General features: G+C 41.7%; 1 protein-coding gene across 2 annotated transcripts in view; it reads left to right on the top strand.

The window, feature by feature from the left end:
- RNASEL (ribonuclease L) overlaps positions 1-14951 on the top strand; it is a 59133-nt gene that overhangs the window by 11938 nt on the left and 32244 nt on the right. For both annotated transcript variants that reach the window (XM_029618587.1, XM_029618588.1), the window contains exons 2-3: positions 6599-8167; positions 9956-10053. In XM_029618587.1, the coding sequence (XP_029474447.1) occupies positions 6805-8167; positions 9956-10053 (1461 nt within the window). In that variant the 5' untranslated portion in view covers positions 6599-6804. The remainder of the gene's footprint in view (positions 1-6598; positions 8168-9955; positions 10054-14951) is intronic.

Below are 14951 nucleotides of genomic sequence, written 5' to 3'. Positions count from 1 at the left end.
ATACAGAAAAAAGATGGATCTGGAAATACTTGAAGAAACAATTACAAATAAAATAAATGAATTCAATCACAATAATGCTTCCTCATCCTGGGATAAAATCATTAATGAAATAGTGGATACCCTATGCCCAATCCAGAAAAAAACGTTCCAAAATGAAGGCAACATAACTAAACAAAAGAAACCTTGGTACAACGAAGAGCTAAGACATAATAAACCCTGAGAAAATCTGAAAAACAATGGCGGAAATGCCAATCTACAGTTTCACTAGAAAAATACAAATCCCTATTAACAAAATACCGTGAACAAATCAATAAAGCAAAAAAAGAATACTACATAAAACAAATTCATGGAGTAATATTTAATTCCAAATTGCTCTTTGAAACAGTTACAAACCTAATCAAGGATCCATCCTCCTCCGTAGCTAATAACTATGAGTTTTCAAAGAACTCATGCAATGAATATGTCAAATCACTGCTAGACAAAATTAACAATCTAAAATTGCAATTCTCCCCAAGGTAAACAACAATACAACCTGAAGAAAAATCCAGTCAAGTGAAATGGAACTCATTTGACCCAGTAACAAAATTTGAAATAAACCAAATCATCACTAAATTGAAGCCTGCTACCCACCCATTGGACGCTTTCCCTGCAAGTGTCCTGAAAACAGTAAACAGTGAAATAACTCCGATATTCGCAACCATAATCAATAATTTGCTAGCAGAAGGATGGGTCCCCGATAAATCAAACAAGCTGTAATCAAACCAATACTAAAAAAACGAAAGGAACAGCAGCAGAAGAGATGATTGGGACAATTACCGACCAATATCCAACCTGCCGCTCATCGCTAAAGTGCTAGAAAAAAGCAGTGTTTATACAATTAGAGAATCACCTAGAAGACAATAATATACTATACCTGACCCAATTCGATCAGAAAAAATCACTCAACTGAAACTCTACTCATTTCCTTATCCGACCTGTATTATAGGTATTTGACAACAATGAATCATATATCCTCATACTAATTGATCTTACAGCAGCATTCGACACAGTAGGACCACACCCTGCTATGCCACCAATTGAGAGAAACTGGAAATAGATGGAAATATTAACAATTGGTTCTCCTCCTTCCTAAAAGATAGGACATTTCAAGTGAAACTGGACAGTCAAATAATCTGACACCTTCCCCATCGATACAGGTGTCCCTCAAGGTCTCTCTCGGCCACTCTATTCAATATCTACTTGCTATCAATATACGCATTTCTGGCAAACCTAGGAATCAAATTCTTCCTATATGCAGATGACATTCAATTCTATATCCCTTTCGACAAAACATTTGAAAAAACTGCATCTCTATCAACATACATGAAGGAAATACAACAAAAACTATCACAACTGAAACTAACTCTAAATCCAAAAAAATCCTGAAATTGTGTGGTTAAGGAAAGATTCAACAATAATCAAACCATCAACACCAGACCTAGGAGTTATTAATATCGCTCCCTTTGATCAAGTACGGGACCTAGGAATACAAATTGATAAGAATTTCTCTATGAAAAAGCATATAAACAAATTAAAAACAATATACACCAAGTTGAGAATACTACACCGGCTGAAACCTCTACTATCAATAACTACTGCAACTCCCTATTACTAGGCCTATCTTCAAACTTATTAAAACCACTACAATTACTTCAAAATGCCTCTGCTAGACTATTACTAGGGACAAGGAAATTTGACCTTTTCACCTTCTCGCTGATGTCACTGAACTGGCTTCCTGTACAATCCAGAATTCATTATAAAGTATTAACCCTAATTTTCAAAATCGTCAACAATACTGACCCATGCTTATTAGGAGTGACACTTCAACACTACTCACCCACAGAGAACCCTGAGATCACAAAACAAAAGGCTTCTAATGGTGCCTTACAAATGGAACACACATCTAACACAAATAAGGGACCAAATGTTTTCCATAGCAGGTCCCAAGTTGTGGAGCTCCCTTCCAGAGTCATTATCCCAGATGACAGATAGAAAGAATTTTAATCGTGAACTGAAAACATGGTTCTTTAGAAAAGCTTACGATTTAACATAAAATACCAATATACTGAAAACATCAGTGTCTACACAAGAGACAATGGTAGCAAAGTGAGCAATAAATGATGTAAAGTGTATAGGTAGTAGAATTGGAATCCGCATTTACTGTAATGCCGACTTTGAAAATATACGAATATGAAGTCTATAAATCTATTTGTCAAGGCAACCAAGAATATGTATGAATATGAACAAGAATATATGACTGCCTTGATGTTGACCTAAATTACGAAGGCTGACACAATGTAATTGTGAATGCTGATTTTGTAAACCGTTGTGATCTTATTCTGGAATGCCGGTATATAAAACACACAAATAAATAAATAAAATAAAGGTGCTGAAAAGTACTAGTGAATGCCACCATCCTCCCCACAGAAAAAGCCCCGGTGACCCGTGGAACAATGCCCCATGTGACACTCTTTCCCCCCCCCCCCCCCCCCCCGACCCATCTGCCACATCACTATTAAAGCAGCAGCTCTTCCAGGCCATGCCTCTCTCCTCTAAACGCACAGCCTTTCTAAAAAGCCACATTTTATTGGGGTCCAAATGGGGCCCTACATATGTTGTTTCTGTCTTACCAAAAGATTTGGCTGATTCCTTGAAGAGGTGACTGTTAGGTAAATGAATAGAAGGTATAATAAGAAATTCCTTTTAAGAAGATAAAATGTAAAAATATATAAGAAAGATGGACAAAATACAATACAAGTTTTTTTTATTAGGGTTACATACTATTTTCACAAGATATAATAAATGTATAGGGACAATACACTTAGCAAAATAATCCATAATTCCGTTTTAACAATGAAACCACAAATAATAACTATAAGACTATCACTCACACACCAATATTATATCTTGTTAAAATGGTATGTAACACTAATAACAAACTTGTTTTGTATTTTCTTCCTCTTTCTTGTATATGTTCCTTAATAGATCAGGTGGATTTCAGTAAGTCTGGCGACCACAGTTCCACAAAGAAAACCTGATGAACAGGCTGGGAGTTTGAAGAAAAATTTAAAAATGTGGGTGAGGAACTGATTGATCGAGAGGACTGAAAGACTGGGAATGAGTGGGATCCACGCTGGGGAAGGAGAAGTGACCAGTGTAGCAGCCGGATCAACAATAGGCCCAGTCCTCTTCACTAATGTCTTAATAAGTGACATGGTGGAATTGCTAGAAGGAAATGTGCGCCGCTCTGCAGATAATATAAAATTTTGCAACAGAATAGATACTACTAGAGGGGTTAGATGAAAATTGGGAGCATGGTCAGGGGTTTGGAAACTTAGCTTTAATACAAAAACAATGCAAAATCATTTGGGATGCAGAAATGCAAGGTCCAGATACTATTTGGGAGGGAAAGACCCAGCAGTCTCCAATCAATAAAGAGCCATTGTCTCAATGAGGATACTCTCAAAGTTACCATAAATTCCTGTATGCTTAGCAATTGTACTACTATTACATGGACTATATTTTATATTTATATATTGTAGAAATATTTAGGTGATAAATTGGATATCTTTTGTGTAAAACATATGTATAGAAACTTAAGTCTGCCTGCTAGTTTTAATTTGCTAGGAGACATGTCGAACAGAGAAGGAAGATGTCTCAGAGGGCAATAATCACATTGGTGTAAACTCCAGGGGTACTTTTACCCATGGGGTATAATCAAAGCAAAAGTCCTTTGACTATTGCCCCCAGAAAAATTACTTGCAAAGTCTGGGCCTGCTTTCTCTGCGTGCAATTTTTCTGGCAGAAACTATGCAGTTAGCTCTGAATGATCAAGGCTCCCTATTTAGTTCTCTCCACCCATGGGAACACCTCCAGAATCCATAGGCAAAAATATGAATATTATTAAACAACGTTCATACATTAACCCGCAAACAGCTTGTGCAGTATTCATAGCCCTGCTCCGGGGGCCGGACAGCTTGCTTTAGAAATTAAGCTGGATTTTGGGCTGCTCTTAGGACTCCAGCAAACCCTGCTGGAAGTCTGTGAGGTGGGTCAGGGATTTGTCCTGACTATCCACTCCCTGGTAAGAACTGATCTTGGGTTGCTTTTCTGGGCTTTTAAGAGACTTTGTAGTTGTAGGAAGCCTGGTGAAGCCCAGTGCACCTCCTGGGGCTGCCCAGGTTAGGGAAGACCCGCCCCCTCTATACCCTCAACGAGGACACAGGAGGTGGTGACCCAACGCCAGGACCTTCCGGGTTTTAACTCAGTTGTGCGGAAAGTACATTTTTTTGTAATAAGATCTGGAGGAAGGTTTGGTCCAGCCTGGATCCCTCCCATCAGAAATGTGTCTAAACCAAGAGAATACTGAAACTTAGCTAGCTGCGAGTAAAGAAATAATTGAGAACACTGAGGACACCCATCTGCAGCCTTCACCCTAGGGAGAGAGAGGTTGGGACACTCTGTGCAGAGACAGTATTCCATTTTTTACCAGTTTCCGTCCAACTAAAGGATACCCTGCCCACCTGGGAGCTCCACTTAGCCAAGCCCTGGAGGATGGAGGTCTCGTTTGCCCTGGCTTAGACATTCCTACACAGATTGAGGAAAGAGAGTGTAACAGATAAAGACACCCTGTGGTGGTGTGGATTGAGTTAAATTGTGCCATTCTCATCTGACATTTTACAACAGTAAAGACTTTTAATTTTGGACACTAACCAAGTGACTCCAATATGATTATTGCCACCTAAAGCATCCACAGTGAGGAAAAATGCCCCTCTCCCAGGGACCAGAATGATACCTTGAAAGCATATTTTTCCCTCTGGGGGAAAGACACTAATAGTAAAGCTAGCCAGGAAAATTTAATGCTGAAAAATGCAGAGTAATGCATTTAGGATGCAAAAACCAAAGGGAAAGGTATAGTATTGGAGGTGAAATTCTTCTAAGCACAAAGGAAGAGCAGGATCTGGGGGTAATTGTATCTAATGTTCTTAAGATGGCCAGACAGGTGGATAAAGTGACAGTAAAAGCAGTAAGATGCTTGGCTGCATAGGGAGAGGAATGGTCAGCAGAAAAAGGGAGGTGATATTGCCCCTGTATAGGTCTCTGGGGAGACCTCACTTGAAATACCGTGTACAATTCTGGAGAACGCACCTTCAAAAGGATATAAACAGGATGGAGTTGTCCCAGAGGGTGGCTACTAAAATGGTCAGTGGTCATCATTCTAAAGTATATGGGGATAGACTTAAACATCTAAACAAGTATACCCTAGAGGAAAGGCGAGATAGGGGAGATATGATAGAAACATTCAGATATCTCAAAGGTTTCCATGCACAGGAGGTGAGCCATTTTCAATGGAAAGAAGGCTCTAGAATGGGGGATCATGAGATGAAGGAGAAAAAGGGTAGATTCAGGAATAATCTTAGGAAATATTTCTTTACAGAGAGGGTAATGGATGCATAGAACAGTCCCCCCACTGGAGGTGGTGCAGACAAAAACAGCATCTGAAAGTATGGGATAAATCCAGAGGATCTCTAAGTTTCACTCCATGAAGTTAGCATGTGGCACATTTAAAACTAATCAGAGAAAGCTCTTTTTCACTCAACGCACAATTAAACTCTGGAATTTGTTGCCAGGGGATGTGGTTAGTGCAGTTAGTATAGTGGTGTTTAAAAAAAGATTGGATCAGTTCTTGGAGGAGAAGTCCATTACCTGCTATTAATTAAGTTGACTTAGAGAATAGCCACTGCTATTACTAGCAATGGTAACATGGAATAGACTTAGTTTTTGGGTACTTGCCAGGTTCTTATGGCCTGGATTGGCCACTGTTGGAAACAGGATGCTGGGCTTGATGGACCTTGGTCTGACCCAGCATGGCATGTTCTTATGTTCTAATTAATTGGACGGATGGGCAGAGTGGTTGAGCCATATGGTCTTTTTCTGCCATCATGTTTCTAGGATGGTTCCAGCCCAAAGAGAGAGTGTTAAATCTTTTACGGCCTCACCAGAGTGCAGTAAGCTCCCTGGGGTAGGGTTACGTTTCTTTGTGTAAAACATTTTTATCCAGCCTATGTGGAACACAGTGTAATGGACATAGTCTTAAAAGCAAAAACATAATAAACTAAAGGGAAACAACATGGATTGTTTCTCTTTGAGAATTGATGCAAGCTATAAAAAATTGCCCCCCTTCCCCGTGCATTATACTAAATCTCTGGGGAGGTGAAACTTGTGCGGTTTCATAAACAGGTAGAGGGAAACTCTGTGGTGTCCTGCAAACTAGCACATACATTACTAGACGTTTTTGGTCTATTAACAAAGTCATATATGCTGTTATGAGGGAGACTCGAGGGAGAATGGAGTTGCAAGGTCATTTTAAAATGCACCAGAGTAAGGGGATTTTTGTGATAGGGAAATGTTTACTAATTTAGTCAAATAAAAAGGAGTCTTCCTGCCAGTGAAGAAGTAGGAAATCCTGAAAACCTCTGGGACTTAGTTTCAAAAGTAGGTGTTGAAATTAAAAGAGATATAATTAAGTTAAACTTCAAATCTTCTTTCTCCTCTCCAGCATGATCTGTCTCTGTCCAGGACTCACAAAGAATTCTAGAAATAGGTGCACTCACAACTGCTCTGTAGACTATTTTTGACGTATGAACCACAAGCTGAATAAAGAGAAAGAAAGAGGAGTAGAGAGTAGTCACTCCTTCAAAATTTGTTTGCCGACCATTGTCAAGAGCCAAAAGAAAACATCATTTCCCCAATAACGGAGAGAAAATGAGTGACAAAATAAACGATGCTGTCAAAAATGGCGATGCCAAGAGAGTTTGCTTCCTGCTGGAACAAGGCACTAATGTCAACGAAAAGGAAGAGTTTGGTTGGACCCCACTGCTTACAGCTGTACAGCGGAACCGGGTAGACATTGTTCATCTTCTGCTGGAGAAAGGAGCTGACCCATGCCTCAGAAAAGACAATGGCTGCTCTCCCTTCATCCTAGCTGCAATTACTGGAAATGTGGATATGTTGGAACTGTTCCTTGAAAAAGGATCAGACATAAATGACAAGGATAGCAATGGCTTCACAGCCTTAATGGAAGCTGCTGTGAAAGGTCATGAGAAGGCTGCAATCTACCTGTTAGACAAAGGAGCTGATGTAAATCTGGGGAGAGCAGTTACAAAAGAACAAAAGTCACTGTGTAAAGGGGGTGAAACAGCCCTCATGGATGCTGCTAAATTTGGCCATGAGAATATTATAATACTACTCCTCAGTTACAAAGCTAATGTGAATGCTTGTGACCACCAAGGTAGAAGTCCTTTACTTCATGCATTTTCTAAGCCCAAGCAAACAAAGAATTCTGTTATCTGTATTTTGCTGGAATCTGGTGCTGAGGCGAATGTGAAAGATTTGGATGGGAAAACTCCCCTCATCCATGCAGCTAAAATGGATCGATTAGATCTTGTGAAGAGCTTGCTAGACCAGAATGGAATTGAAATCAACACCATAGACAATGCTGGAACAACTGCATTGTCAGAAGCTGTGGAAAATGATAGTTATGAAATAGCCAAATTGTTGTTGGAAAAAGGAGCAAGGCCAGAACATGAACATATCCAGAAAGCCGAAAGAAAATATAGCATGGACTTAGTGGAACTGCTTTGTCAATATGGTGGTTCAACAACTGGAAATAGAGTTCCTGAAAACTGGAAGCCCCGTAGCAAGCGCTGGGGGGGGAAGCTAATAAGACTGAATGAAATTGACCGACCTTTGATTGGGAAACTAAAAATTTTCATTAACGAGGAATATAAGATTCACGAAACTTCCAAAGGTGGCATCTATTTGGGCCTCTACAATGGGCAAGAAGTAGCTGTAAAAAGGATTCCAACATGTGATAAGAAGGAGCTGCTCTGTCTGCAGCAGTTCCAGAAGAATAATCATTTAGTGCGGTTTTATGCAGCTGAAGAAGAAATCGCATGCTTATATCTCTGTCTCTTCCTGTATGAGGGAAACCTTGAAGAGCACATTAGTAATATTAAAGATATAACTGAGATCCAAGATATACTTAAGTCAATATTCCTGGGCTTGCATGAACTGCATGAGATAGGATTTTGTCATCGGGACCTTCATCCATCCAACATTTTGATAGGTAAGTACTTATTTATGGAATCATTCAGCATTACATCCTACTTGCTCAAGAGGACTTAAATATATTAAAATAGACAACAATATTTCAATTTGCATAACAGTAGTGAATCCTTCCTTTCCGTTTGGCTATAGTGCAACAACATCGAGGTAATAGAAGAAAGTAATCTTACAAGTATCATTTCCCTGTTTGTTCTTCTAAAATCAGACATGTTGAATAAAGTTAAGGGCACCTGAAATCCTGGTTGTGAGCTCAGAGCACTGTCATACCACTAGGGCTGTAGTAGAAATAAATTGCATGGTAATCAATGATCATTCAGATTTAAACCCTGGGTAAAAGTCCCACAGTACAATTTGTTTCTTTCACAATTTTCTCCCTTGCTGGAAGTTTGAGCTGATGGTATAAGATGCACTATTTCAAAATTGCACATACAAACAGACTTGTGGTTTGTTTAGTTTTTTTTCTAGAAATTTCAAATGCATATTAATTTTGAAAATGATACCATGTTAAATTAGTGTTTCCTAACCAGTGTGCCATTGCACTTTAGCCAGATTTTCAACCACAACCTAGTCAGTTGCAAATTTTGAACTAAATTTGGTATACCAAAATATACCTGGGTTATCCCAAATCCCACAATTTATTTACAAAATAGTTCAAGCATTACTGTGTATGTTTAAGGGTAACTTTTCAAAGATTTCAGAGCCTATGCAATAAAAAAAAAAACCTCATGCTAAAAATGTTTTAGCTTGTGGCTCACTAAACATTTTACATACACATTAATAAATGCAATAAATGTTTACCAAGGTCAAATTAAACTAATCCTTGAAAGTGTGGCCATGGTATTAGCAGTGATGTTAACACAAAAACGTGTCAAGTCCATATTAGCTGTTGCAAGATCTCTCATTGCTAACCAGCCCAAACTGAAAGGGACAGGTAGCAGGGAGGATTTCATTTCCCCAACCTCCCACCCCCAAAAAATCATGCAGACCCTGCGTGTCTCAAAGTGCTGATCCCACTGCAGTTCATCCCCTTCCTGAATCCTCCCCCTGCAAGAATACAGAACAGCCCCTCTGGCGCTACCTCCTCACTCACCAGCCAGGCCATCCTTTAGATGTTCAAGGTATAATTATGCTTTATTGATATAGCCATGTGATAATCTGTAGGGGGTTCCAATTTAATTAACACAGCAGCAATTGGGCCCATGGTCTTCAAAAGTTCTTTCACCTCCTCCTGCAAACACACAGACAGTCAGTAATTACAAAGTGTGAGATTGCATTCATATAAAAGAAAGGCAATAGAATAAGAGTATAATTTTCTCTATAAATACGTTTGATTGTGTAAATATTCTTGCCCCTATCTCTTTCTTCTTCCTCCTCTCCCAGTTGTAAACTTCCTTGTTCATTGTAACTACTATTTCTGCACCAGTTAGTAACTTGAGTTCTCTGTTCAATGCACAAAATGTTCAATGTAAACCGACTTGATGCGTCCTTTGGGCGTGAAAGCCGGTATAGAAAATAATAAAATAAATAAATAAATAAGAGTACTTGATTAACTAATGTGTCTTTAAAATTTCAAAAGTCACCTGTCCTCGTACTATAATGTATAGTACCTGCTCATACACAGTGCGCTTGTATCACGATGTACAGGAGGACATGCTCACATAAGGAGTGCTTGTAACCTGACTTGTATAGTAATTCTCCTACCAGGATTGCCTGTGTCTTAATTTCCAGAATCTAAACTATTTACAGAAGTAAGTCATTCATCTGCTCACATTCATATTTTCCCCCCCAGATCTGCAGGGTAAAACTTACCTGGCTGATTTCAGTGAGAGTCTGAAGTTAGAGGATTCTTTTGAAGCCAAGCAGGAACAGATCAAGAGTGACATGAAGGTATATCCGAATATGCCTAACTGCTTCTATTGGCTCTCTTTTGATTATCATAACAATATTTGCCTAATATTCATACAAAGGTTGGCGTGAGCTTTTGGCTCTTCAGCGTAATTGCAGCCTCATAGGCGAACCTACTAGGCCTACTTCGGCAACTGGCGAATATGCTGTGTAGCAAGACAGACTGGAGCGTCATCTATATCAGTCACCTCCCCTGCAGGTTGAGCCTTTGGTTTCTGGCGGCCAGCAAGTCTTAGACAGGTCCCTAGGGTGGAGGCAAAAGCAAGAGTCCAATAGCATATCGGGGTCAGGACATGCAACGGATAGATGGAGTCAGAGACAGGCTGAGGTCAGGGCAGGCTGTATACAGATGTGGTCAGGTCCAGGTGGCAGGCAAAATGTAGTCAGGTCCGGACAGAAGGTCAAGATCTGGAAAGTCAAGCCAAGGGAGGACGAAGACACATTGAAAATACTGGATGAGATGAGCAAGACAAAGTTGGATGAGGCAGGCTGCTCAAAGAAAGCAGGAGAAGACAAGGAGAGCAGAACAAGGCAAGGACGAGGCTGGAAGAGGGAAGGCAAGCCTGGGCTAGGCAAAGCAAGGCTGGAAAACACAAAGCAAGGCAGGGGAAGGCAAACTGAAGACGCAGGAACTCGGGAGTGCTGGCAACATGCACTGCAAAGCAGAAGACCTGTTGCTGAGGTGAGAAACTGCTGCAGGGCCTTAGCTTAAATAGTCCAAGAGATTGATGTCTTCTAGAGGTGTCGCTCAGGGGTTCCCACCATTGCGTGTATATTATGCACACATACTTATGAGAAGGCTAGATCGCAGAGGCATGGCAGCATGGGATGCTGGGTCCAGCGGTGTTTCTGCTGCACTGAGGCCAGACCATGTCAGGGCTGACAGGAGAGACAAGGCAGTGTGGGAGGCTGACTCTGGCAGCTCCCACCCACGCTGAGACTGGCAGGCATTGGAGGTGTCACAGCTTGTGGGGCCTCCTTGTGGGCTGCGAATCTTAGCAATTCAGAGGGAAACTCATATTAGTCTGGTATAGCAAAAATGATATGAGGTGGGTGGTACCTTATAGACTAACCAGTTTATTGAGGCATGAGCTTTCAAGGATATCTGATGAAGTGAACTCTGTCCTTGAAAACTCATGCCTCAATAAATTGGTTAGTCTATAAGATGCCACCCACCTCACATCAGTGAGCCCTAGGTTCTTAGATGTCTTAGATGTCAGCTTAGTGCAGGATGGTTGATGTGGTAGGTTCAATTCAAATGCAGCCCCTCCCTTTGAGGGGTTTGGAATGGCCGCCCCCCTGGTGAGCATATATAGCAGTGCTCTGGTTAGAGCTTGGGAGGCAGACCTTTTTGGTTTGCATCAAGTTAAGAGGTAGTTAGGAGCTTAGTTTTTGTGGGGTTTTTTTCAGGTCCAGTCAAAGGAGCCAGGCAAACCCTGCTTGGTGGTCCTGACCAGGGTCAGGAGGGGCTTTCCTTTCTAGCCTACTTAATGACTGGTTTGGATTTTCCCTCTGGGTACATATTTTGGATTTACTCTTCTAAGAGGTAGGAGCCTTGTTAGAGCTTGTACACTACCTGGGCCCAGGGAATGGGAAAACCTGCGTCTGGGGCTGTGCAGGTTAGGGAAGACCTGCCTGTTAGAATTCAGCCGCCTTCCCAGACTTCTCGGCTTCAGACACTCACTGTGCAGCAGGGAGCCGCCATTGCATGTTCTGATGTGCGTATTGCTAGGACCCAGCGAAGAGAAGCATAAGCCGTGCATGCATATCTGTGCACGTGATTCTGCCCACTCTGGCAAGAGAGTCAGGTAGTCACCCTGATGATGATGTCACACATTCAAGACTACTTAGCCTGCCTGGACCAGGACTCTGCCCTTGGTAACAGGTTCTTTGCCCTCACTTGCTGTATGCCTAGTTCCAGATGCTGCTCCAACCTACTTGCTGCCTGTCTTGTTGCCTCTCTTGGCTTTGGGCCATTCTGGATTCTGCTTACCCACTGCCTGCCTTGATCCCGGACCCGTTACTGGATTCTGCTTGCTCACTGTCTGCCTCAACCCCAGACTGCCTCCTAGCTTCTGTTTGTGTCTTGGGTTCTCCTAAGTCCTCTGGCTGTCCGCACCAAGGGTTCAACCTAAGCAAATGATAGTTAGTATAGGTGAAGCCTCCCCAGGTTCCTCTTTGGCACGTCCATCTGAGGTCAGGCTCATCGGTGGTGCTTCTTACAGTTTTACCACACAAGGGACCAAAAGGGCTTAAGGAGTGGCTGGAGGGCTACCCCACTGACACCAGCAAAGGCTGCCCTCCTAACAGTTTGCCAAGGCCATGGACCCTGCAGAAATTGCTGCGCTCCATACCATTCAAGGTATGGCACAATGTATACAACTGGTGCATGCCTCCACGGCCTTGCTTCCTTCTTGTAGTATAATCATTAACTTGCCTCCTTCCTCCTTTAGTCCTTTTTATTTATTTTTTAAATAATTTTAATGTGATGTCTGTATCAAAAAAAATTTTTTTAAAAACTTTTAATCCCCACTTTGCATAGACAAAATAATGCAACTTGTATTTTTCTTTCAATATCGTTTTAACTTGCATTAAATAACTAGGGATAAAAGAATTTAGTTATTTAATGCAAGTTAAAACGATATTGAAAGAAAAATACAAGTTGCATTATTTTGTCTATGCAAAGTGGGGATTAAAAGTTTTTTTAAAAAAATTTTTTGATACAGACATCACATTAAAATTATTTAAAAAATAAATAAAAAGGACTAAAGGAGGAAGGAGGCAAGTTAATGATTATACTACAAGAAGGAAGCAAGGCCGTGGAGGCATGCACCAGTAATATGAAACTTACCTCTTTCTTCAATATAATTTTTTAAAATTGATTGAAAATAAAAATAGGATAGTTCATTCAGAACTTTTTCTGTGGATGAGACTAAGGGATTTTGGGAATACATTTATATTTGGATTTCTCACCACAAGCGGAGAGGGATATAGATTAACAATGTATACAACAACAGAATGTTTTGGATCAGGCAACAGGGGTCCTGGAAAGACTTGCAATGTGAATGGATGCCGTCTCCACACAACCAGCACCCATCGAAGTGGATTCACCTATGGCTCCAGCTCCTGTGGCCATGCCACTGCCATGTCTCCCTCCACCACCTAGATAGAGTGGCGACCCTCGGAAGTATCAGAGCTTTATTAATGAGTGCCAAATGTACTACATTCTGCAGGCGACTCTCTTTCCAACAGACAGAACTAAGATCACTTTTATTCTGTCTCAACTGGAGGGATCAGCTCTGGTCTAGGCTTCCCCAATATCTGAGCATGAGGATAAGATCTTGGAGAACCTCAACTGCTTCCTTTGTGACTTCTGGCTCATGTTTGATGAGCCCAGACAAGTGTCGTCAGCTGCATTTGAGCAGTTACAGATTCACCAGGGTTTTCGGACTGTCGGCGAATACATGGTCCAATTCCAGACTCTGGCCTCAGAACTACAGTGGTGGGATGATGGGCTGTTAGCCATCTTTCATCAGGGCCTGTCTGAACCCTTGAAGGAAGAGCTGGCCAGACCGGACCCACCTGAGGATCTGGAAGTGTTTATTAGGTTAACTATTTGCCTTGACCTTCACCTACGGGAAAGAGCTAGACAATGGAGCCAAGTCCAACAACCCATCCGTCTAGCCCCCCAGTTTCAGCTGCCAGTGAATCCTCCCAGGGCTCCTCCATTGGCCAAAACCCTGAAGGAACATATGCAAGTGGATTGGCTTCGATTGTCACCGAAGTAACGCCTACACAAAAAGCACCTCAACCTCTGTCTTTATTACGTTAGTTCAGGACACTACGCCAGCCAATGCCCTGTTAAAGTGGGAAAACTCCTGGGCCTAGGGATAGTAGGAGAGACCATCCTAGGTTGACAAGGTACCTCCCCCCAACTCCTTTTTCTGGTAAGCATCGTCCTGGGGAAATCTGAGATTGCACGCCAGGCATTCTTGGACACCGGAGCAGCTGAGAGCTTCATCGATGAATCAGGCATCTGGCATTACCAGATTCCCACTGAACCCATGATTACCACCCTCTTGGTGTGATCAGTTTCTGGGGAGCCTTTGCATGCCAGAATAGTTTGCACCACGATTCCACTCTGTGTGCGAACGGGCCTCCTCTACCAAGAGAACATTCAGTTCTGTGTGCTGCCCAGGTTGATAAATTATATGATACTTGGTCTTCCCTGGTTAGTTATTCATCAAACTCACATTGACTGGGTCTCCCTGCAGTTGGCGAGCTGGGGTCCTACCTGTCACCAGCAATGTTTAACCCCCATCCGGCCTCCTGCTTTATGCATGGACCATGCGTGCCTCTCAGTGCCCGGGTTGCCGCCACAATATATGGAATTCTCCAATGTTTTCTGCCCTAAAAATGCAGAAGTGCTACCCCCTCATAGAATTTACGATTGTCCGATTGAATTTCAGCCGGGGAAAATGCACTCCCGGGGGAGAGTATACCCACTATCTGAACCAGAGATCACAGCCAAGTAGCAATACATTTAGGGTAATCTGGCTAAGGGTTTCATCAGACCATCATCATTTCCCCTGTCTCCGGATTCTTCTTCGTGGGGAAAAAAGGATGGGTATCTTTGACTGTGTGTTGACTATTGGGGCCTAAACAAGATTACCAAGAAGAACCGGTGCCTCTTACTACTTATCTCTCAACTGTTCAATTTGCTGAGAGAGGCCCAAGTCTTTACTAAATTAGAATTGTGAGGTGCGTAAAATTTTATTTGCATCAGAGAAGGCGATGAATGGAAGACCGCCTTCAACACCCGAGAAGGACACTATGAATATTTGGTCATGCCATTCGGCTTATGTAATGTACCTACGGGT

Source organism: Rhinatrema bivittatum, chromosome 10, assembly GCF_901001135.1.
Source record: "Rhinatrema bivittatum chromosome 10, aRhiBiv1.1, whole genome shotgun sequence".
In the NCBI taxonomy this organism is placed as follows: domain Eukaryota; kingdom Metazoa; phylum Chordata; class Amphibia; order Gymnophiona; family Rhinatrematidae; genus Rhinatrema; species Rhinatrema bivittatum.
Note: the sequence above shows the minus strand (reverse complement) of the source record. Positions and strands in the feature narration are given on the sequence as shown.